This window comes from Catharus ustulatus, chromosome 1 (assembly GCF_009819885.2).
Source record: "Catharus ustulatus isolate bCatUst1 chromosome 1, bCatUst1.pri.v2, whole genome shotgun sequence".
In the NCBI taxonomy this organism is placed as follows: domain Eukaryota; kingdom Metazoa; phylum Chordata; class Aves; order Passeriformes; family Turdidae; genus Catharus; species Catharus ustulatus.
In genome coordinates, this window is record NC_046221.1 from 21986196 (window position 1) to 22008797 (window position 22602).

Sequence of the window (22602 nt, forward strand, 5' to 3'; positions counted from 1 at the left end):
ATTTTGCAGCCGTTCCGGGAGGGAGAGCGGGCGGCGGGCGCGGCCGGGCGGGACCCGGTCCCCGCGGCAGGTGAGCGCGGTGGCGGCGGCGGGCGCGGGGCCGGGCCGGGCTGCCCCGCGGGACACGCGGCCGCTCCGGGCGGGCCGGGGGCGGCACCGGCGCTGCCGGGGAGCCCCGCGGCGGGGCAGGGCGGGGCGCGGGCGGCAGGGGGCGCTGCGCCGCCGGGCGAGAGCAGGGCAGGGGGTGCCGCCAAGGGTTAAGGGACGGGCGGGGAGCCTGGGCCGCTCCCGCGGGGCGAGCGGAGGACGAACGGGAGCGGATTTAAAGAATAAACCGGGGCGGACACGCAGTGGGGCCGCTAAGGTCTCCCGCCTCCCTTTCCTTCCCCCTCGCCTCCGCCGCTCGCCCGCCCGGGGGGACGGCGCGGGACGCGGAGCCGGGGCGCAGCGGCGGGACGACAATGCAGCAGGCGGAGAAAGCAGGAGGGGCAGCGCACGGCAACATGGAGGGAGGCGCGGAGCGGGCCAGCCCCTGATGCGGCTCTTTCTCCTCCTCCTCCGAGCAGCGGCTCCGGCGGCGATTCTCTCCCTGGCGGCGGCTGGCGGCGGCGGGTGGAAATGAGCAGGTCGGCGGCGCTTCTCCTCTGCCTGCTGGGCTGCAACGTGTGGAAGGCGGTGACCAAAACCTTAGGGGCACCCGAGGCGGCTCAAGGTCGGTGCGGGATGGGCGGCGGGACCGGCCCGCTTTGTGCGGCGGTTCCCGGGGCGGCGGGGGCTGCATTGTGCGGGGGGCCGGACCGAGGGTACGGCGGGGAAGCGGGTCGGTGATGTGAGACCTCTCCCGGCTTCCACCAGCCGTCGCAGACCCCGCAGCCCAGAGAAGCGGAGGCAGCCCTGCGGCTGGGGAGCTTTTGTTACTGGCAGGAGCAGGGGCTGCGCTGGCCTCATTGTGCTGCCCCCTCCGTTCTTCCCTCCGTCCCTCGGCGCCGCCGGAGCTGTTGCATTGCGTCCTTTTCCCCCGGGTTCCCCTCTCCTCGCCGTACCCGCTGCAGGGCCCGACGCGGCGGTGAGAGGCGGGTGGGGGGCACCGGCGGCCGCAGGCCGTGCGGGGCCGCCGGGCTGGGGTTCGCCCCCTGGGCTGACGGCGCGGCTCGGCTGCGGCCCCGGGACGTTTCCGGGCCTCCTCCGGCCTTTTGTTCGGCTCGGTGGCTCCCGCCGGCCGGGCGGGGTCTGTCACCGCTGCCCCTGGGCAGCCGGGCTCAGACGCTCCCCGGCCGGACAGGGTCGTTCTCCGCTCTCGCCCGGGCGGGCGGACAAGCTGCCCCCGAGCGCCCCGGGGGCAGCTGGAGCAGCTCCTGATGCTGCTGTGCCGGGCTGCGGGTCCTGCCCGGGGCTGTGCAGCCCTGATGTTCACCTGTGCCGTGGCGTGGCAGCCCCTCGGCCGGCGGGGTGCACCTGCCCTCCAGCCCTCCCCCGTCTGGAATCTCGGCGAGTGGGGGAGACGCTGTCGTGCCCTTCTCGCCCTTGGCCTTGCGTTTGGTGGCAGGAGGGCAACCCCTCCGTCGGGCTCCGACAGGGATGCTGCATCGCGCCTGCCGGGACTACGGGTATGTCAGGATGCAGAAAACTTGTGTACATAGGGGTACAAAACATGTTAGAAGGAAATGCATCCTCCCCTGTGGTCAGCGTTGCCCTTGTGGCGTGTATTGTCAAATGGCTAAATGTGTCATCTGGGATGAGTGATCACACACCGGCTGAGCCTTCATGTCAGCAGGCTGGCAGCATCCTTCCTGCTGCGCTCGGGTGGATGTGTACCCTGTGAAGGGTACGCTTCTGTCCTGTGTCCTCAGAGCTTTCCTTATCTTACACGTTTGTCGCCATCAGTGAGCGATGCCATCTGCAAGAAATAAAACATTAAAAGTAACCTTTTTGATTTCCTTCTATCATGGTTGTATTTAGGTACACTAAATAGAATCTGGGTGGGCATGTGTTCAAACACAGAGTAGTCAAACGGCAAAAGCGTCTTGCAGGAAAACCTACCACCCCAGGCAATCTGGCATCAAATGTAATACCAGTTTCTGCCTTTATTAAAGGACAACAAAAATAGCTGTTCTGTAACAAGAACCACTAACTAAAACTCAAAGGCCACTAAACTCAGGTTATACTAAGTTTATTGATAAGCATGCCGGAAAAATCAGAGCTGTGTGTGGCCCATGAAGCTAGCACTTCAGATACCAAGGTAATATCAAAATCTACTATAATTTTTGTATCATATGGAAAATCTCCTTCACGTAATGAAAGTGGTAAGGTATTGGCAAAATTAGTGCCTTTCATCTGCCCTGTTGAACTTGTCTTCTTTTATCAAGCTCAATTCAGATGGTATGGAAAGGCTTGTCTGTAGCTGCTACATCCACATCAAGACTGATGGCTGATTATTTGAGTAATAACAGCTATGTCAGTGAGTTGAGAACATTTTTTTCAAAATAGAAATGTCTAATTTTGTCTTCCATGTAAGAATATCTGAGTTTTCATAATACCACTTTCCAAAGCCCAGTCTTTACTCTTTGCTCATGTGCATTGGTACAAGGGGATGCATAGAGCTGATGTCATATCAAAATGTATTCTGCTTTTTAATTACCACCTCCTTACTGTGAATCTTTTTTTTCAAAGTTTATGTGATGCCAGCTTGTAGCCTTGAATAACTTTCTGAACATCAAATGTGATGATTTTCTGGGGAAAAGAGTTTTGGCGCCAGGTACATTCCCAGATTGTATACACATACCAGAGTAAATGGTTGTAAAACCTAAACTAGCTGGTTTTCCCTCTTACCCTTTAGTACCATGGTCACTGTTGTAGCTGCAAGTAAAGGGCCATTGCCAAAGTTCAGGGATGTTTGCAGATGGCAGTCCTTCCCTTTGTGGCTGTGAATGGACTCATTAAAAACCAAGTGATTGAAATAGAGGTTAGAGAGCCAGAAGGTGCCATTAGGGAATAATTGCTTCAGCTGCAGTATTTATTGTTGGACAGGTTACATGACACTAGGGTGGAGAACCCTCCTCATGGTGGGACAGATCAAACGAGACTTAGTTAAGATGTTCCATGTCTGTGTTAACAAACCAAATAAATAGGTCTTGAATCCGGAGCTTTTTGAAGGTGGGATTTGTAGTCAGTGTTCCCTTTAAGGAAGGGATGAGGAGGGATGCTTTGCATCAAGCATTTCTCTCCTTCGTTGGTCTCAGACATATGTTCAGACAGTCCCAGCTTCAAATTCTCCTCAGCCAGACTGATTACGTAATTTGTGAATATGGAAGTGCTGGTTATTAAGCTCTGCACTTAGCACTGTATTTAGAAAATTGAATGACTTTTTATGCAGATCTCTTGTGGTCTCTGAAGGTCACAGAGGTACCCTCTAAGTTTCAGTAACTTTCTCGCTTTAATAGCGTAAAATTCTCAGATGAGTTGTTCACTTTTGTCAACGGCAGAAGTTGGAGCCCCAGCAGTGAGGCTGTTAGATGTCCATGGAGATACCCTTTAGAACCTTTACCTCTGTAACTTCTCTCAAGTATGTAAAAGCTGACAGGTATTTCAGATGAGTACTAAATTATGGTTTTGTGGGGTTTTTGTTTGGTTTTGGTTTTGTTTGTTTTTTTAATTGTTCTGACAGGTATTCCAGAACTTCAGTTTCTTTTAGTGCTGAAATGAATGTGTGCAAATTTTAAAACAAACAAACAAACCCCCAAACTAACCCCTAAGCTGAATTCCTATTGGCACTGGTGATTTGTTTGGTGAGTACACAAAATACACAGTGCACGTTTTTCACATGAATAGTCTTACATAAAACCTAACAACAGACCCCTGGTAAATAGGAATTAAGAGTTATATGAAGTTGTAACATTAACCAAGGGAGAGTGTAAGCATAATCAGAGTAATTTTGGAAGGGATTAAATTTCTTTATTGCTGTAAACTTTACTTCTTAGTAGAAGATGAGGATCATTCATTTGTAGCTGCTACAGAGGTCTTTTTAGAGAAATCCTAGAATATTCTAGGATTTTATTGCCAGAATCTGGCATTATTTTTGTCTGCTGCAGTGTTGTACTAGTTTTAACTGGTATTTCAGTTAGTCTTCCTATTTTATTAGTTGTCTAAAATTAAGAAGTTATGAATAATAAAATAACATTTGAGTAATAAATAGCAAATACTAGCCTACTAGTAGATTAATATGCTCAGGGTATCCCACGTTCACAATCCAGACTGAGATTAGGTAGGTAATTATTTTCCAGTATGATGGTGAATAAAAATTCAGATGTTGCTGCTTAGTTGGAAGCTGCTGTGTTCTTTCCCTCTGTGTGCATGGAGGACAGGAGGGTTGATTCTTGAGTGTTGCTGTTTGGAATTGCCTTCGTGCAAGCAGCCATTCCATTACTTCATGGAAGCTAACTTCACAACTATTTCAGCTGGACGTTCTGCAAAGTCTGCTTTTCTGGACAGCACAGTAACAGCTCTGAGAAGACCCTCCAGCTCTGTATTGGGTTTTTCTGATTTATTTTTAAACTGGTTATCTCAAGCTTGCAGTTTTAAAATGATACTAAAGTTTAGATGCTGCAGAAATAGTCTTTGTAGTCTTTCTCTGTTTCATCTTGCACTGCCATACTGTCTCTTCTCATTCAGCTGCAAATTACTAATGACCATCAAATCCAAAGGTTTATTTCATTGAGACCACAAATGGACTCCTCAGAGTAGAAGCTAAATTGCTGTAAAGCTGTACAAAAGACATTGCTTTATTTTAGTGGAGGAGCCAGTTGTTTACTCAGTACTAGATAGTGTTGTAAAATGTTAATGAAGATGAGGTTGATTTTTTCAGTTACCAGATCCAAGTAAGCACTAGGTTTTGGTTGGATTTTTTTCATGTTTGTCTTGAATGCCAGCAAATGCCTAGTATGCAAATGTCTGATTTTTCCTCAGTCAGATGAGCAAGTTACCTAGGTGATCTGAGGGTTTAAAACTGCAGTCTTTTTCTCCTGAGCATTTTTGTTCACCCTTTTGGCTTGCAATACCTTGCACTAAGTGATCCAACTTACGTTTAATAATGTATCTGTGCACTTGTGACATGACAAATCCATATGCTGGCTTTTCTTGCCGTCCCACTTGTGTCTTGTGTCTTTTTTGCCCACTTGTGTCTTGAGGTAGTGTTAATTCCATATGTTTTTCCCTCTCTCCTTATTTTTGCCTTTTTTTAACACCACACTGATACCTTTTTCTGCTTGAGAGTATACTGGGTTTGTGAAGCTTTTACGGATGGCTGTGTTGACTTTTGGCTAAGTGAGTGGTTTCAAATAGCAGTTTCTGGTAGCAATGAAATGCAATTTTACAATTTTTATTTGTAATGGTTAACAGAAGCTTGGCTATATGTATTTGTGTGCTGGAAAGGAATAAGAATTGTGCATTTTAGGTTTTTTTGAAAATATCAGAAGTCTCTAGTGGTTTTGGTAAATGGAGGAGCAGAAATGTCATTTCACTTCCTGTTGTTACAAACTTCAGATTAGTTCTTTACTCTTGTCTTCTGTGGGCAAAGCCAGGCTCGGCTCAGGAAGCAAACCAAGAAGAAAATGCATGCCAAGGAAATGCAATGCTTTGGTCATGTCATTATAGGAATGTGCTGTACCTGGCAAGTTGGAGGTTCAGCTTGAATGGCGTTTCTGTCATTTAACAGCCCTGCTTGAAGTCTCACTGTTGAATAGCAGTGTGGTTGGGAGTGATGCTTCTGTTCCACATCTCAAATTCCAATACACTGGATCAAGTACAGTTGTTGTGAACCTCAGGCTTATAATTCAGGGAGTGTTCCTCTTCCAGTCAGCCAAAGGCAAACTAAGTAATCTCTCAGAAATACATGCAACTTGAAATCACAACAATGCACTTTCAATATTTCTGTTGGCTTATACATTCATTGCCGTATGCAAGCTGCATTTTTGGTAAGATTGATTTACCCTTGCTCCAGTATATATATCTGTTCTGCCTTTAGATAGAAAGAAAGGGAACTCCTGAGAGAACTGTGCTGTTGGTATTCTGCTTCTCCCAGAGGTCCCAATGGTTTTACCATATACATGCCAGAGAGCAAAGATAAGGGAGGCAAGAAGTCTGTGTAAATGGTTGTAGTTACTAGAAAAAAGCCAGTGTAATAATACTAATATAATAAATGTTAATAATGTACACTAAAACGTTTTGTTTTAGGAAGTGCCAAAGAGCACTGAGTGGTTTTTTTCCCTCAGAAATTCCAGAAACGTTATCCTGAAGGCTGGTTTACATTAGGCTTTCAGTTAATGTAATATCTGGCTTGCTGTGCATGGGTAATAAGCATTATACACATGCTTTTTACAAATACCATTTTTAGTTTTATTAGAAACTGGAAAATATGTATGTATTTTTAAATACAGCACTATAAGAATGTGAATATACTATAATTTCTTGTTGCTTTTTCCAAGTGCATTGAATATTCCACTTTAAAATAGTAAGACAGAATCACAGTTGACATAATGGCATGTCTGAGCCCTTGAGAGGAGTATTTAAGCATGTTTCAACATAGAGCAGCATTTTCATTTCTGTAAAGTGCTGATGTTCTGATTCAGGTATACCCAAACCACTCTTGCTAGCTTAAAGAGCAACAGATCTTAAGGAAAAACCGAAGGAAAATTTGTTTATGTACAGTATAGTCTATAAATTTGATTCTCTATTACTGAGGGGTCATCACTAGCTACTTGGGGGATTGGGTATATTTAAACAGAACTGCAGTAGATATAAAAGTATGTTTTGAGTAGAAGCACTTTATGCAGGCAGGGCACAAAAGTCCCTGGAAATCCAAGACCAAAGCTATTGTTTATTTTATTGTATTTTAATTGTTCCTACTCTTACTTTTTGCAGTTCTGTGAGCTGTCCTCTGCCTGTGTCATTCAGTGGAGGCATCCTAGGGAGTGCATTCCTGTCGTTGTTCATTATCTGTACACCTCATGCATTGGCAGGTGAAGCTTCCCTGTTGCTCTGCGTGGGAGCTGCACCATGGCAAACTGCTGCTGTCATGGGTGCTTTTCAGATGGAGAGGCAAGAGCACATAACAGTATAAAGGGCACTACATAGGCCTTGCTGGAGTTAGAGTCACTTGTAGGGGCCACCCTCAGCCTCTCTGCCCTGAGGGCTTTGAGGAGACACAGTGGCAGCTGAAGTTAGCTGAGAGGAAATGGAGCAGGGAGCGGAAGCCAAGGGGAAGGAAGTAGCAGCATCCTTTCAACGTGGGGACAACAAAGAAGCTGAATCCAATGAAGTGCATAATGCTTGCAGTTAGTTGTAGCTGCAGGACTGCTGAGAACTGCTGTACTATGTGGTAGGTATAACACAGTAACAGTGTTTAACATTAAAGGGGAGCTCACCTTGGCAGTCCATAAATGCTGAGATAAATAGTAGATGAAGTACTCCTGCTTTGTTAAAGAAAACATAGCCCTTTCTTCTTCCTGCACTGACTAACAGAAGTGGTAGTGGTATTGAGTTCTTTCTTGTTTCATCCCACCTTTGTGATTGTCTATATTGAAACATGGCATCTTCCATCCTTTATAAGCAAAGGCATATACTAACACGGCAACAAGTATTTCTCAGGTGATTTTGTGAGGCTTGCTAAGAATGCAACACCAAATTAAGGTAAAAGCTGCATTTGTACTGCTGCTGCAAGGAAATTAATGTATCAGCAGTTTTGTCCAGCCCTCTTTCTCTTCACCATACTGTGAAAAGTTGTGAAAGGTTAAGATCCAAATACCTCATATCTCAGTCTGCACATATCAGGTACTTCTCATGTGAGGGATTTGCAGTTTGCATCCAGGGTAGGAGGCATCTCTGACTTGGGTGTCTGCAGTCTTCAAGTGTCTGCATTGTGGTGAGTTGCCCACGGTGCTTTTACAGACAAGAAGATCTAATCTCAGCTAATGGAGCCAAGTATCATTCTGTCACCTGGAGTAAGCACATTTGGGTTGATGAATATCCACTGAATCTCCAGTGATGAGCATGGCAACCTACACAACACTATTTGAGTTCCCATTTAGTCAGATGAATCCTCCCTCAGTGTTACCTCCCTCAGTGTTGCCCTCTGGCTTGGCCTTGAGCTGCTGAATATATACAGTGTAATAAACCGTGTGAAGGAACACACTCTTGAATTACCTGGCTGGTTTATGTGCTTTTCATAGCAAGACTCCAACAAGTGTTATTGTCTATTTACATTTCTAAACCAGTTGTCTTTGTAGTATTATACTTATGAACCTAAGTGTTTCGTTCCCAAGAGTAAATAAACAAAAAGAAAAGTTCAGAAACAAGTAAGGAGGCTTGTAGAGTTGTTTAGACTTGCCTATATGTTTTTGCCTTGTTTTTAATTAGCTTTGTATTCCCAGGGGTTGATTTATTCTGAATTAAATTGCATCATTACTCTCATCTTTGTCTGTTTTCTCATACTGGTATTTGTGTAGCAATGTGGTAAACCAGATTAAGGAAGTTATCCAACTGAAAACTCCTGTGTGCATCAGCTCAGTCTTCACCTGGATCATTTCCCTGACTGGATTCATCAGAAATTACACAAATGCTATTGCTGGTGTAGTGGAGAGGGCTAGGAGGAGCTGGTAAGGGAAAACAAGGGCTTCATGGCAACAGTGCCAGTTGATGCAGGATTACATTTTTTTGTGGAACTAAAGCGTAAGATAAGGCACAGCATTTAGAAAGGTAACTGTTTTAAAAGTTACTACTTTAAAGGAAGCTGCTCTTATGTGGAAATATAATGCTGTCCCATTGCTCTAAGCAAAAGCATAAAGAATTTTTTGGAAAATCAATTTGCTTACAGTAGGAAAAAACCTACATTATACAGTTAATAGTGGCAGACCTGGTCCTGGGTGCTGGCCGATGATTTGAGGCCCTTTCAGCAGCAACTATCTCTTGTCAGAACACGTTTTTGTCCCTGCCTAGGATTTCCAGTTTGTACCCTGCACAGAAGTTTAAACAGACTTCCTTCCACAGTTTCATCTCAAGTGTACTGTGATATTAACTGTAGCAACTCAAGTCCCACAAATCTTTCTCCAGTTGTAGGGCAACAGGTGAGTTAGTACCTGAGTTATCTTTTCTCTGGATGTTCTAAATGGCTTGAGAGGAAATGATATATTTTAGTTCATTTGAATGCTAAAGAAGTACTGGCACTTACCGTAGTCTTCTGGTTGAGTAACTTGGCCAGCAAGTTGTCAGCATAGGATTTGACATGATTAGCCATGGTGCCTGTTAGTGTCTGGTCACTTGTCTCTGGTCTGTCTGCCAGCCAGAGTGATTCCCACCTTCTTTCAGCTAATTGCCTTACTTTTCTTAGCTACTGCACTTTTGCGTTTATGTCTCCAAGATTAGATTGTCTGCTGAGAGATATGAACTTCTAACTCTTTGTCCTACCCTTCCTCCTTGTGTCCCTGTGTTGGCTCTCTTGTGTCTTGAAAGGTTTATTTTTTGCTGGTGACAGGCAGGAAAGTGTGCTAGGGAGTGTTCATGGCCTTTTCTTGTTTCTGTATGAGTTGGGCAAGCATTGCTAGGAAAATAAATGTATCCAGGAGCTCTGGAGACAGGAGTGGTCGTCTGCAGGAGGTGAGGTGGACAAGGGCAGGAGCACACCGCTGGGCAGGAGGGGATAAACTTTTCCAGGCTTTGCATCGTGTTTGCAGAATGGGAGCCATCAGCTCAACATGAGAGCTTGCTTTTCTCTGCATTGTGGTCCCGGCAAGTTTTGAAACCTGCTGAGTAGTATGCTGACCTGGACAAATATTATACAGTAGTTAAAAAGGCTAGGGGTAAGGGAATAATATTGACAGACACAGTGAAGCATGGCAATATACTTCCTCTTTTTTTCCTTACTGCTGGTACCCAAAATATTCTTGCAATATTTGCAGGTTATTTCAGCATTTGAAGTCCTGGCAAATACTTAAGCTTGAGCTAGTCTCTGAGTTCATGATGTGGTATTTACAGGACCCAGAAATACACGTATGGAATGAGAGTTGTATTTTCCTTGTGTTGTATTGAACTTGTGTGGGGGGATTGTTGCATTTTCCCTACCATAAAAATCTTAATTTAAAAACATTCATTTTCTTCTAAAGTTCACTATCCTATAAGAACAAAGGAATTTTTATTTAATTCTTTAGTATACTGCTAGTTAAAACTTTTTAGAGGGAAGTATGGTATTAAACCTGGTCAATGTAAATATTGTTGTTAGCATATTACATGAAAATTAAACATACGGTTGCTTCAAGCAGCCTGAAGCAGTAGGAGCTAGAACTTAAAATGGGATGAATTTCAAGTTTGTTTTTGCTGTAAGCTCTAACTGCAGTGGGCTTTAGAATATTAAATTAGTAAAAGTACTTTAAAAATCAGTTGTTGAAGGAAGAGCATCTACCACACTAAAGTTCTTATTGAAAACCATTAGTTTTTCCAGACATTCGACAATGCTTCTTAAGGTCAGATATGGATACTTACCTGCTCTATGAAGCTTTACTTCAGCAAAAACTGCTTGCCATTCTTTAGCTATGTTCAGAGTCTTGGTGAAGATGTTGTTTTAATTAGTAGTTGTACCTGTATGTAAACTTTCAGTGAATCTTGGAAGGGTTGTTTCATTTGTTTGGGGTTTTTTTAAGGCATGGTTTACTATTGCTGCATAAAGACCTGAGAGAGCCCTCTTAGCAGATGTTGTCATTAGAGAGGGGGTCAGAGTAATGTCATGTCTCAAGACTTTCTACGCACAGAAAAATAGCCTTGAGTTTTGAGGGGTGAGGGGCTAGGCAAACAGAGTAGAGCAGTGTTTGTGGTAGGCTCCTAGAAGGGTAATGGTTATTCCCATGTGCAAGTTAATGCATGCTTTAAAGTGTACTTTCACTTTTCTGTGGTGAAAAAAAAAATTAAAAATTTATATAAACTGTCAAGGTTAAACTGATTAAAAAGTGATAGAACCTATGGGTCAGAGCAGTAGAGAATCTTTGCTTATCATAGATAATTGCACATAAACAAAGATGCTTTTTAATATCTGATGCATTTGAAGATCAAGTCTTGCATCAGTTAGCTACTCAGGGTAATCAAATGTCATCTTCCCTTATCCCTAGCCTGACTGTGTGGGGGAAAATATTAAAGCTTAAATTCTTATGGCTGAGCTCTCCTAGGTACTCTGTGTGCCTGTGCCTGTGGTGATGTTAGCATTTCCAAGAAGAAGTATATTGAATGGGAGGAAAAGTAAATGCACAGCGCTGTTTCCTTACCACGATGCTGACATGGGGCAGAAAATCTCACTGTAATTTCATGCCATTCTACTGCTGTACAGGCTAACAGCTAGTAAGGATATACTTGAAACAGTCCATTCTGACTGAGCCTTGGTGATCTAGGGGCTGGCTGTAAAGAAATGGTATCTGACATTATTGGGTTGCAGGTCATTGCTTACTTTCTGGTGTATCTTCGTGGGGGTAGTAGAATGCAGCCTTCATTACTCCAAATGTTAAAATTCATAAGAGCTTTTAACAGCCCAAAGGCTTTGAAGGCGATGGGTGTATTTGCCAGAAAGAATAGCACTTTTTCTTGCTAAGTTCAATTTTTAAGCTAAAAAAAGTAATAAAAGTTCAAATTAATAAAAGTGTGTATCTGCCTTGGAAAAGAAAGGCTCATTGGTTGTTCTCTAGTCACAGGATGAGGAGGGTATGTCTGTTGTGCATAAAATAAGGTCAGGAGTTAAAGAGAAAATGCAGTGACCGTGATGGTACATTGTGTATCACAGAATCACAGAATGACCTTCAAGATCATCAAGTCCAACCCATGCCCTAACATCTCCACTAGACCGTGGCACCAAGTGCTACATCCAGTCTCTTCTTAAACTCATCCAGGGATGGTGATCCACCACCTCCCTGGGCAGACCATTCCAGTAATTTATCACTCTTTCTGTGAAAAACTTTTTCCTAATATCCAACCTGTATCTCCCTTGGAGCAGCTTGAGACTGTGTCCTCTCGTTCTGTTGGTTGCTGCCTGGTGAAAGAGACCATCCCCCACCTGAACACAACCACCTTTCAGGGAGTTGTAGAGAGTGATAAAGTCACCCCTGAGTCTCCTTTTCTCCAGGCTGAACAACCCCAGCTCCCTCAGCCATTCCTCATGGGGCTTGTGTTCTGTCCTGGTTTGGAGGACAGGTGTCTGCTGAGAAAGGCAGGAGCTTCTCTTTGGAATGGAGAATGTAAACCCCCTCTCTCCAAATTATTATAATTTTGAAATCAAGGGGCTCTCAGGCAAAGATATGGGAATTAGGAATAACAGTTCTTTACTAGGGAAATTAAAATAGAAATACAGTACTACAAAGAAACAAACTCCAAACCCTGACAGAGTCAGAGTACAACCTGACACCCTGTCAGGCAGGGTGTTGGTAGCAGTCCCATTAAATGGTGGCTGCATCCTCCTGCAGTGACAGATGTGGTTCAGTTGAAGCAGTGCTCCTGTAGAAGGTGCAGTTTCCCTCCAGAGGTCCAGTGGTGATGTAGAGAAATCCGGTTTCCCTCTGGAGTCCAGTAGAGAAAGGGGCTACCTTAGTGTCCCAAAACCTCTGTTTTTATCTTGGTAAGAAATGTTGGGCTCTTCTCCCTGGCTGGAACAACTTCCAATGGGATGAAGTAATTTTATCAGTCACACAGTGGGACTCAATGGGCCATTAGCAGAAAATTACTCCCTGAAGGAAGGAGGGGTTGTGAAAAGATAAGGGACAATGCCCCGCCTGGTTTCAATGGATGGCCCATTAGCAGAATGTCTGCAGCGGAGATAAGGATCACTGCCCCCACCCTCAACAGATGGTGGTAGAATAGATACCTTTTATCACACTCTGCATTGCAACCCAAGACATGTTCCACGCCCCTCACCAGCCTTGTTGCCTTCTCTGGACACTCTCAAGCATCTCAATGTCCTCCCTGAAGTGAGGGGCCCAGAACTGGGCACAATACTCATGATGGGACCTCACTAGTGCTGAGTAGAGGGGAAGAATGATGTCCCTATTCCTGCTGGCCACACTATTTCTGATACAGGCTAGGAGCCATTGGCCTTCTTGCCCACCAGGGCACACTGCTGGCTCATGTTCAGTCAGCTGTCAACCAGTACCCCCAGGTCCCTTCCTGCCTGGACGCTGTCCAGCCACAGCATCCCCAGCCTGTAACACTGCAGGGGGTTACTGTGGCCAAAATGCAGGACTTGACACTTAGACTTGTTAAACTTCATCTTACTGGACTCTGCGCATCCATCCAACCAGTCCAGGTCTCTCTGCAGAGCCCTCCTACCTTCCAACAGATCAACACACGTTCCCAGCTTAGGGTCATCTGCAAATTTACTAATGAAGGATTCAATACCCTCATCCATGTCATCAGTGAAAATATTGAACAGAACAGGCCCCAGCACAGACCCCTGAGGGACACCACTGGTGACAGATCCCCAGCTGGATGCAGCACCATTCACCACCACTCTCTGGGCCCGGCCATCCAGCCAGTTCTTAACCCACCGCAGAGTGCTCCTGTCCAAGCCATGGGCTGCAGCTTTTCCAGGAGTGTGCTGTGGGAGACAGTGTCAAAGACCTTGCTGAAGTCCAGGTACACAGCATCCACAGCCTTTCCTGCATCCACCAGGTGGGTCAACTTGGTCATAAAAGGAGATCAGGTTGGTCAAACACGACCTTCCCCTCCTAAACTCGTACTGGCTGGGTCTGATACCCTGGCCATCCTCTAAGTGCTGTGTGATGGCACTCACTATAAACTGTTCCATAACCTTACCAGGTACTGAGGTCAGGCTAACTGGCCTATAGTTACCAGGATCCTCCTTCCCACCCTTTTTATGAATGGGTGTCACACTGGCCAGCTTCCAGTCATCTGGAACCTCGCCAGTGTCCCAGGACTGCTGGTAAATGATGGAGAGAGGCTTTGCAAGCTCATCTGCCAGCTCCCTCATCAACCTGGGGTGGATTCCATGTGGGCCCATAGATTTATGAACGTCCAAGCTGCTCAACAGTTCTCTGACTGCCTCCTCCTGGATAACAGGGGGACCATTCTGCTCCCTGACACCATCCTGAGGACAAGCTGTCTTCCCACTACAGACTGGGGCAAAGAAGCCGTTAAACACTTCTGCCTTTTCCTCATCTGCAGTTACTAGTCTCACTCCCTCATCCAATAAATAATAAAGGCTGGACTTACCCTTCCTTTTACCATTAATGTATTTGTAGGAACATTTCTTATTGTCTTTTACAGAAGACACCATTTTTAGTTCAAACAGAGCTTTGGCCTCTCTAACTTTTTTCCTACGTGCTCTAGCAGCTCCCTTAAATACTTCTTGAGAGACCTGACCCTCCTTCCAAAGATGATACCTCCTCTTTTTATTCCTAAGTTCCTCCAAAACCTTCTTGCCCCCAGCCAGGCTGGTTATTTGCCTTGTTGACTCACCTTTCGGCACACAGGGACAGTTTGTTCCTGTGCCCTCAAGATCTCTGTTTTGAATGTCAAGGCTGGGAAGTAAATCAAACCCACCCAAGAGTTTATTCTTAATTCTTACCATTTTTACTTCAGTGGTTAGGGAACTTTTAATGAACGAAGTGATACTTAGTAATAATACTTCTTCTTGGATCCTTGTGCAATAATGTTCAGATTTATTCCGCCTCTCCTTGCAGTTCCGTGCTTTGCTTTGTCGCACTTGCATGAGTGTAAAGGGTAAAGCCAGAAAGGTACCTGGCAGTGGGCAGCACAGTGGTGTGTCAGCAGTCTGGGCTTGCTTTCAGCCTCCTGGGAAGGCAGAGAGCCCCCACCTGTTACACTGATGGTCAAAGCTGAGGGGTTTTTTTATTTATTTACACAACAACTTGTCCCCAAAATGAATGGCAAGTTTTGTTTCTGAATATATGTACGTAAACATATATGAAACTAAGAAGATTTTTTAAAAGGGGGCAAAAATAAAGAGCATAAAGGTGATAGGAAGGCATGAAAGTTCCTACATAGGAAATGAAGTTGGAATGGATTCCAGCTATGAGTACTAAGATCCTTCTTCCTTTTCTTCTTGCACTTTCCTTCACCTTCCCTTTCCTTCTGAGTTGAGCTTAATTTTTAACTTTATTTCATTTTGACACAAGATAACCCACATTTTAAAACATAGTCTTGTAAACAAATTTGTGTTTCAAAAATACTCACAAAACTTGACATTGCAGATAACATCAGAGTCTCATTTCATGCCCTGAAGCAGCAGGAGGATAAAACACCTCAAATTCAAGGTGCTTTTAAAAAGTCAATACTTGTCTGTAGTTGCAACACAGAAAATACCATAGGAAGCAATTTTTAATTCAGAGAGTGAGACAACAGTGATAAATGTGGATTTCAGGAGTTTTGCGGATAACCAATTGCATTTTTCAACGTTCTCCATGCTTACAGTATAATATTTAGTTTAATATTTTTGTTACTTTAAACCAAAACTGGTGACCTGTGATTTTTATGAGGTAGCTCTGTATTCACTGGACCTTGCCTGAGGGCGAAATAAAAAACTGTGTGTTTTATACCACCTTAAAAAGAATAGGGAAAAATATAAGAACTTAATTGTAAATACATTGATCCCATTCCTTGTCATTAATTATTCACATATTAGTGTGATTGCTTTTGTTAGGGGATTTTTTTAAGCCTTGTAAAGAGGAAAACAAATATGAGCATAATAATTAGTATTACTATAATACCTAGTTATGTTCACACCTTGGTTTGTCTCAGTTTGTCTTGAATTACCAGGTTTCTGAGACAAAAACTGTGAGTCCATAGGATTAGTTTCTCTAAATGACTCTTGAAAAACTATGTATTTGTTGGAATTCTGTCTTCTCCTTACTTCTGCTAAGAAACTGGGATGGCTGCAGTTGGTTGGAGACCTCAGCATTCATGCACACATGTGCAGATGTGCGCATATGCTTGTCTTGTAAGGCCATATGGTATGAATCAAGGCTTACCTCACAGTAGTAAAACTGTAATGCATTTTCCACCATTTTCAGTTATGTGTTCATGGCATGATATTCTGTACCTTGAACAACTTACGGAGATTGTCCTTTGTAAATGGTCATTATTCTGTGAAATTAATGTGTTCTCCAGGATACTTAGCTTCAATTTTGTCCTTGGATTGCTGTGGATATTTCAGTAACACCAGAAGTTGTGTCATCTTTTCTGCTCACAGGCTTTGTTCAAAGCAGCTTTGGCTTGCAAATGCATACAGATGTGTTTGTTCCTTCTTGTTCGTGGCAGTAGATTTGCAACAAACCCTTGCTAGCAGATAGAAAGCATGTGAACTAATTGAATGTATGAGTGTATGTACTCCCTTGTTGAGGATTTTTAAACAATCTGAGACCTCTAGTTAAACATTGCTGACTCCCGGTTGTTTTTTTTTCCCTCCATTTTTCATGGTATCTCGTACTATTTCTGGGAGTTCTTACAAATTTCCAACTTTATCAGAAATAGTAAATTTTAATATTAGACTTTTAGATCTTTCATGTAAAACTATAGAACTTAGAATTTTTTCTCTCATTCTAGTAGCTCAAGACAATTCAGCATTTAGGCTGTGATAGTGCCTTTGATTACTATTAAAAGTCATCCTTTCTAGATACACAAATACACTTAGCATTAAAATGGAGAACTGACCTACTGTTTATATTTTTATCTGTATTAAGCTAAGTAGGGTGGTTATGATACCCTGAATATTCACCAGGTGCTGAATCAGATAACTTACACTAATTTCATGATTATAAGCCGCACCATTTTGACTAAAATTTTGCTCCCAAACCAAAAGTGCAGCTTACATTCAGGAGCAGCTTACATATGAACAAATTTTGGAAATTTCCCAACCCAGAAGTCCGAGCCAGCAGCAGCCCCAGGCAGCGGGGCAGTGGTGGCGCAGTGGCAGCGCTGCCTGGACCCGAGGGGTGCGGCGGCGGCGGCACCAGCCGGGCACGCCCCTCTCCTTCTTCCTGGCGGCAGCGGCTAGGGACACCCCTCTCCCTCTTCCCAGCGGCAGCGGCCAGGGACACCCCTCTCCCTCCTCCTGGTGGCACTGGCCGGCACGCCCCTCTCCCTCCTCCCACCGGCAGCGGCTGGGCATGCCGCTCCCCTGCCTCCTGGCAGCAGCGGCAGGCGGGGCCGGGACCGCTCCCTGGCGGCCGCCCCAAGCAGAGCTGAGCCAGTAAACCCTGTGATCCCACAATTCTGTTACTATTTGGCAACTTTGTGAAAGTTGCACACGGATCCTTGCTGCAAACGAAAGTGCAGCTAATAATCCGGTGCAGCTTATATATGGACAAAGACCTCAACATTGCCGACACCCCGGAAGTGCGGCTTATACTCAGTGCAGCTTGTAATCGTGAAATTACTCTGTAAATGACATTACTGAAATTCAGTATCAGTAGATTTTTCTCTTTGGTGGTCATAGTAGATCCTTGGGTTCTAATTGTTCCTATATACTTGTTTGTAACTTATATGCTGTCATTTTCTTTATCAGGAATACAAAAATAAGATAGATGCTTAGGTAACATGATGTATATTGTACATTGAAATTTTTTTTAATGGTTTGTAAGCACCCCAAGCCATCCCTTTATAATATGTCTGGTAGTTGAATCTTCTGCCATACTTGTAATTTTTCACAACAGGACTTGAATTGCCAGCAGTTCTGGTGAGGATAATCACCTTATGGAGTGGCCACATATAATATTTCTTCACATAGTTATGATAACCTTGACTTTCAGAGGAGATGGACATATGTCATCCTCAGTGTACTGCTATGTTGTCTTAGAGCAAGGAGCATGCTCAGGCCAAAGTAGGAAGGAGATGAGTACAGCAATTTCACGATTATAAGCCACACCTGATTATAAGCTGCACTTCGGGTTTGGACCAAAATTTTAGTCAAAATGTATAGGTTTCTCTCTTTTTTGGTCCCTGGTGGGTTTCAATGGGACCGGAGAGTGCTAACATGTAGCTATCTCTCAGAAACCCATATTTCATCAACTGAGAAAGACCGGAGGCCACGCTTGACGATTTCCACACGAGTTTATTTCATGCGAAAGGGGATCAGGCAGGATTCTCTCAGAACAAAGGGCAGACACCTATATTTATAGATTCAGGAAGGATCCAACTACAACCAATAGACGTTTATACAAAGAACAGAAGCTGACCAATTACACATCCTAATTTCTAACCAATTATCTTCCGAAGTGTTAGGAGAGTGACCAAATTCTTAAGGCATCTGGCTCAGCCTTGGTATCTAGGGTACCTTATCTATTACAGCAAATTCCAAGGGCCAGGAGAAGATGGCTTTGGAGAAATTGTATCATCCACAAAAATGGTCCAGCTTATAATCGTGAAATTACTGTAATTAATTCATCAGGGAGTTTTGCTAAGAGTTACTTAGTTATTTAGTGATACTTTTTTTTTGGAGGCTGTCCAGACACATCCTTGTGTCTATTCTGGAGACATTTTATGCAGTCAGGTTCACTTGAACTTGCCTCTGAGCTGTGTTTCCAGCTGTGTGTTGCAGAAGTTCCCTGGATGTTTACTCAAGGAATCATAGAATCATTTAGAAAAGATCTTTAAGATCACCTAGTACAGCAGCCTATCACTAAACCATGTCCCTAAGTGCCACATCTACATCTCATGAAGGAGTTAGTTATGTCCATGCTAATAAATGTAAGTCCCTGACAACTTGGCAGTGTTTCAACTTGTTGTTCCAGTTGTTTGAAATATAATGATATTTTAACTTCAGAAGGACTCTCATCTATGTGTCTTGTTCCTTTCCCAGAATCTTAATCCCCATCAGAAGAGACTGAGAAGGATTTGGTTGCTCAGTAGTTCCTGGACAGAGATGCCCAATGTGTAGGTGGAATGAGGCATTTTGCTGACCTTCAGTACCACAGAGGGATGTGCAGAGATGAGGCTGTAGTAAGCACTGTGTTTCTTTGCTGTTTATTCTTGAGGGAAGCTTGGTTGGCTTGACAGCCATGGCAGTATCTCATGGCTACCAACTGCTGTTGTATTGGCCAGTCTTTTGTGTTCTTGACATGTTGCATCCAGACTTAGAGGGTCTGTTGTATTGGCTTTCTGTCAACTGAGGATCCTAAACTGCAGCTTCTTCAGTGTGGGCTGGCGTGGATGAATGTAGAGCAGTGAGCAAGCTGTGCTCCTGTTCTTCACCCTTATCCACACCCCACTACTACTGCTTTTTTGAAAAAGTATCCAGATTGTATGGATCTGCGCAGTACTTAAAATAAAACGATGATTCTTGTGAACATTTGGTGAACTCATTGGGGAAAACTAAGAAACGTTCATCTTATTGGCTCCTGTTCGGAAGAATGGTGGCTGCTGTGCAGTTGTTTTTGCCTTGCTGTATGAGCTTGGAATTGTTTTGCTCTCAATACTTGCAGATGCTGGGCTTTCACTGCTTATCATCATATTAACTTTTTGCTTGGCTGTTAGATACCTGTAGATAGCAGTAGTGCATGAGGGCCCCAGCTTGTGACTGGGTTCTGCTGGGCTGTAATCTGCCGAGGTGTTACAGCTTGTAATGCTTTCTATTGCCAGGTGTGGGGAATGGAAAGATAGAAATTTCCACAGATACTGAAGGGTTTGATTTGCAGCCTTGGAAGTAATTTGGATTGATGTAAAAATAAAAGTACACAGACATTAAGTAGAAAAATTATAGGCTTATGTTTCTATAGTTGTAAGAATATGCCTTATGTAAGAAACTGTATTAGATAAGATGGTGAAGAGTTTCATAATGTAGTAATGTAATTATATAGGGAAAGCTAAGAGTTTAAGTGTTATAATAGAAGTACATATGTGTAGGTGTGACAGTAGCTTATTGGGTAGAAGTATATGCAATGTGGCAGAATTGAGTAAAGGTGATAGGTTAGAAAAACAAATAAACTTTGTAACAACTTTCTATTTGATTAGAATGTTGTATATTGCCTTGTAATGAAGAAACCTGTGACTACTTTGGCTGTGGCTGAATTCTTGCTTCTCTAAACCTCATGACCTCAAGTCTGATGCATTTCAGAGCAATAAATCATCTTTAGCACAATCGTAGTCCCATCCCTTCATTAAAGCGACGATAATAGCCAGGGAGCTAAATACTAGAAGTTGTGCTTTGTGACCTAACACTGTGAGCTGTGCAACAGAGAAAAGCAAGTAGTACAGAAACAGGAAAAATGTTTATCTGAAAATGCAAATAGCTGAAAGAGGTAAACACAACAGAAAATGTGGAAGGTACTTACTGGTGTCTAACTGGCTTTGGTTGTTTGTTCTAAGCTGGTAAGTGAAGGTGTCCACCCTTATTTGCCAAAGGCTGGCATACTCAGGAGTGCTTCAGAGCTGCTGTCCTGCAGTACTCAGTATGAACTTGGAGGGTTGTTTATTGTTTACTAGTTCATGATGACAACTTGGACTTAATGGAAGTGGATACTAATAGAGGAAGTAAACTTTGTTCAAGGTTATGAAATGATGGGGTAGCATTTTATCTATCTTTAAATGCTAGCTTCTTTGTTCAATTCACATTGGGTCTCTCTTTGAGAGAGGGTTTTTATTGCCCAGATACAGGGATTAGATGTAGTGACGAGATGTTTGTATGATGGAATATCCTTTCTCAATAGGTGTGTAAAAGGTGAGCTTATTGGGAAAAGGGCATTTGTTTGAAGAGTTATAAACATGAGCATTTATTTTTCTTACTTGTGCAAAACCTTCCAGGTATTCTGGTCATAGACAGCATCTGATTGCTGTGTGACACTTGCCCAGCAGGTCTTGCAATGCAGACCTTGTCTCAGAGCTAAAGGTGCTGTGACTGGGTTTTAGTGCCATATTTGGTCTTTGCTTTTTTAGCACGTTTAACAAGAATCCAGTGTGTTGTGTGCTTGAATACTGCCTCAAACTGCTTCTTTTTAATAAGAGTACTCAAGGTTTTATGCTTTTTTGTCCTTTTCACAGAGTAGTCATTGGCTCTGCCCTTGTCTCCCATCCATACATATCTTCTCCCTCTAAGAAATCATACTGCTCTTCAGCCTTACCCATCACTTCTATATAGGTCATGTCTGATTGTACATATTATCTTAATTTTGATTTCTCTGTCTGTCTGGTCTCAACCAGCTCCTGGCTACACCATAATTTATTACAAGTGACAGATTTGGAGGAGGAGGTCCTCTGCTGTATCATATCTCTGACTGTTGTGCTTATAGCAGATGATGGTGCTGTGACATTCCTCTGCTTGGGTGTTTTAAAAAAGTTCCAGTGTGGAGGAATTGACATGCTCTGCAAATTGTAAAACCCAAAGGAGTTTAAAATAACAGCTGCCAAACAGCTTTAACTCCTTAGTTTCTTTCTTGGTTTATATTATGACTGAGGAATGAAGTTACTTTTTTTCTTTAAATGAAAAAAATTGACCTTATTGTCAACTGATGAGAATCAGATGTGTGATTCTTTAAAGAATTAAAACATGATAGCAAGGGTGTTAATCTTGCAAATGTCTTCTGGTCATGTTTTAAACCCAGCATGAACAGACATAGATGTTTTTAATAGAAAGACAGATATTTATTTCCAAGAAATATACAGGTCTTATACCAGAATAAATACAATTTGTGATTTCTGGTTAATTTTTATTATTTTTATTTTAGAATTATTTCCTCAGGGGCCATTTGCAGACTTTGGAACACAATAACTTTTGCTAATAGTCTCGAGATTTTGTGTATTACATAAACTTCAGATTTCCTTGCTAGTCATCTGTGTTTATTTGACTTCCTGAAAGCTGTTACAGGCACCAGCAATACCCTGTACTTGATTCTTGGATTACTGGTTTTTAAATTTTTTATCTTTTTTCCCCACTGCTTTGGTCTCATAAGTCTTCCTTGTCTGCTTTGCTTTCATACTGGAGTAGGATAATTGTTACATGCTGAACATGGAAAGCAAATATTTGTGAGCTGAAAGTAAAGGGGGCTGTCTCCTTTCTGCTGTGCAGAATGACTGCATGTTATTTTCAGAGTGAGTAGCTTGCTCTGTACGGTTGCAGTTGCTGCTTGTATGTAGAACAGAAGTGGGGACTAGGTGAAATTCCTTAGTATTATATTGTGGATTATACCAAGTGGCCCTTCTGCCCTCCAATCTGTGAGTGTAATACTGCAGAAATTACAGGTGGTGTGCAAGATGTGCCCACAACTCGCTTTGTAGGGACATAATGAAGTGCAGCAATATGTTACCTTATGTGTTTGACCAGAAATGTTTGGAGCACAGTTCTGAATATGAATCATGAACCCTAGGGAAGTGTAGGAGGATGGTACTGGAACAGACTGGATTTTCATCTCTTTAGCAAGTGCTTTGTAAGCATTTTTTGAATCTCACTGATCTCATCTTAAAACTGAGTTCTACTTGACTTCACCATTATGAGTCAGAGGATATTTCCAAGCATTTCAGTGTTATTAGTAATAATGTGCAAATTTTTCAATACTTTTTGTCTGCCAGACCAACTGAAATATTAAAGTCCTTGAAATATGGTATTTTGCTGGCCTT

General features: G+C 43.2%; 1 protein-coding gene across 1 annotated transcript in view; it reads left to right on the top strand.

Annotated features, from left to right (window-relative positions):
• The first annotated feature begins 303 nt into the window (after window positions 1–303).
• Window positions 304–22602, top strand: part of LOC117006416 (protein FAM171A1-like) — a 96262-nt gene continuing 73963 nt past the window's right edge. Inside the window, exon 1 of the mRNA XM_033078867.2 lies at window positions 304–712. Within this exon, the coding sequence (XP_032934758.1) occupies window positions 619–712 (94 nt within the window). The 5' untranslated portion in view covers window positions 304–618. The remainder of the gene's footprint in view (window positions 713–22602) is intronic.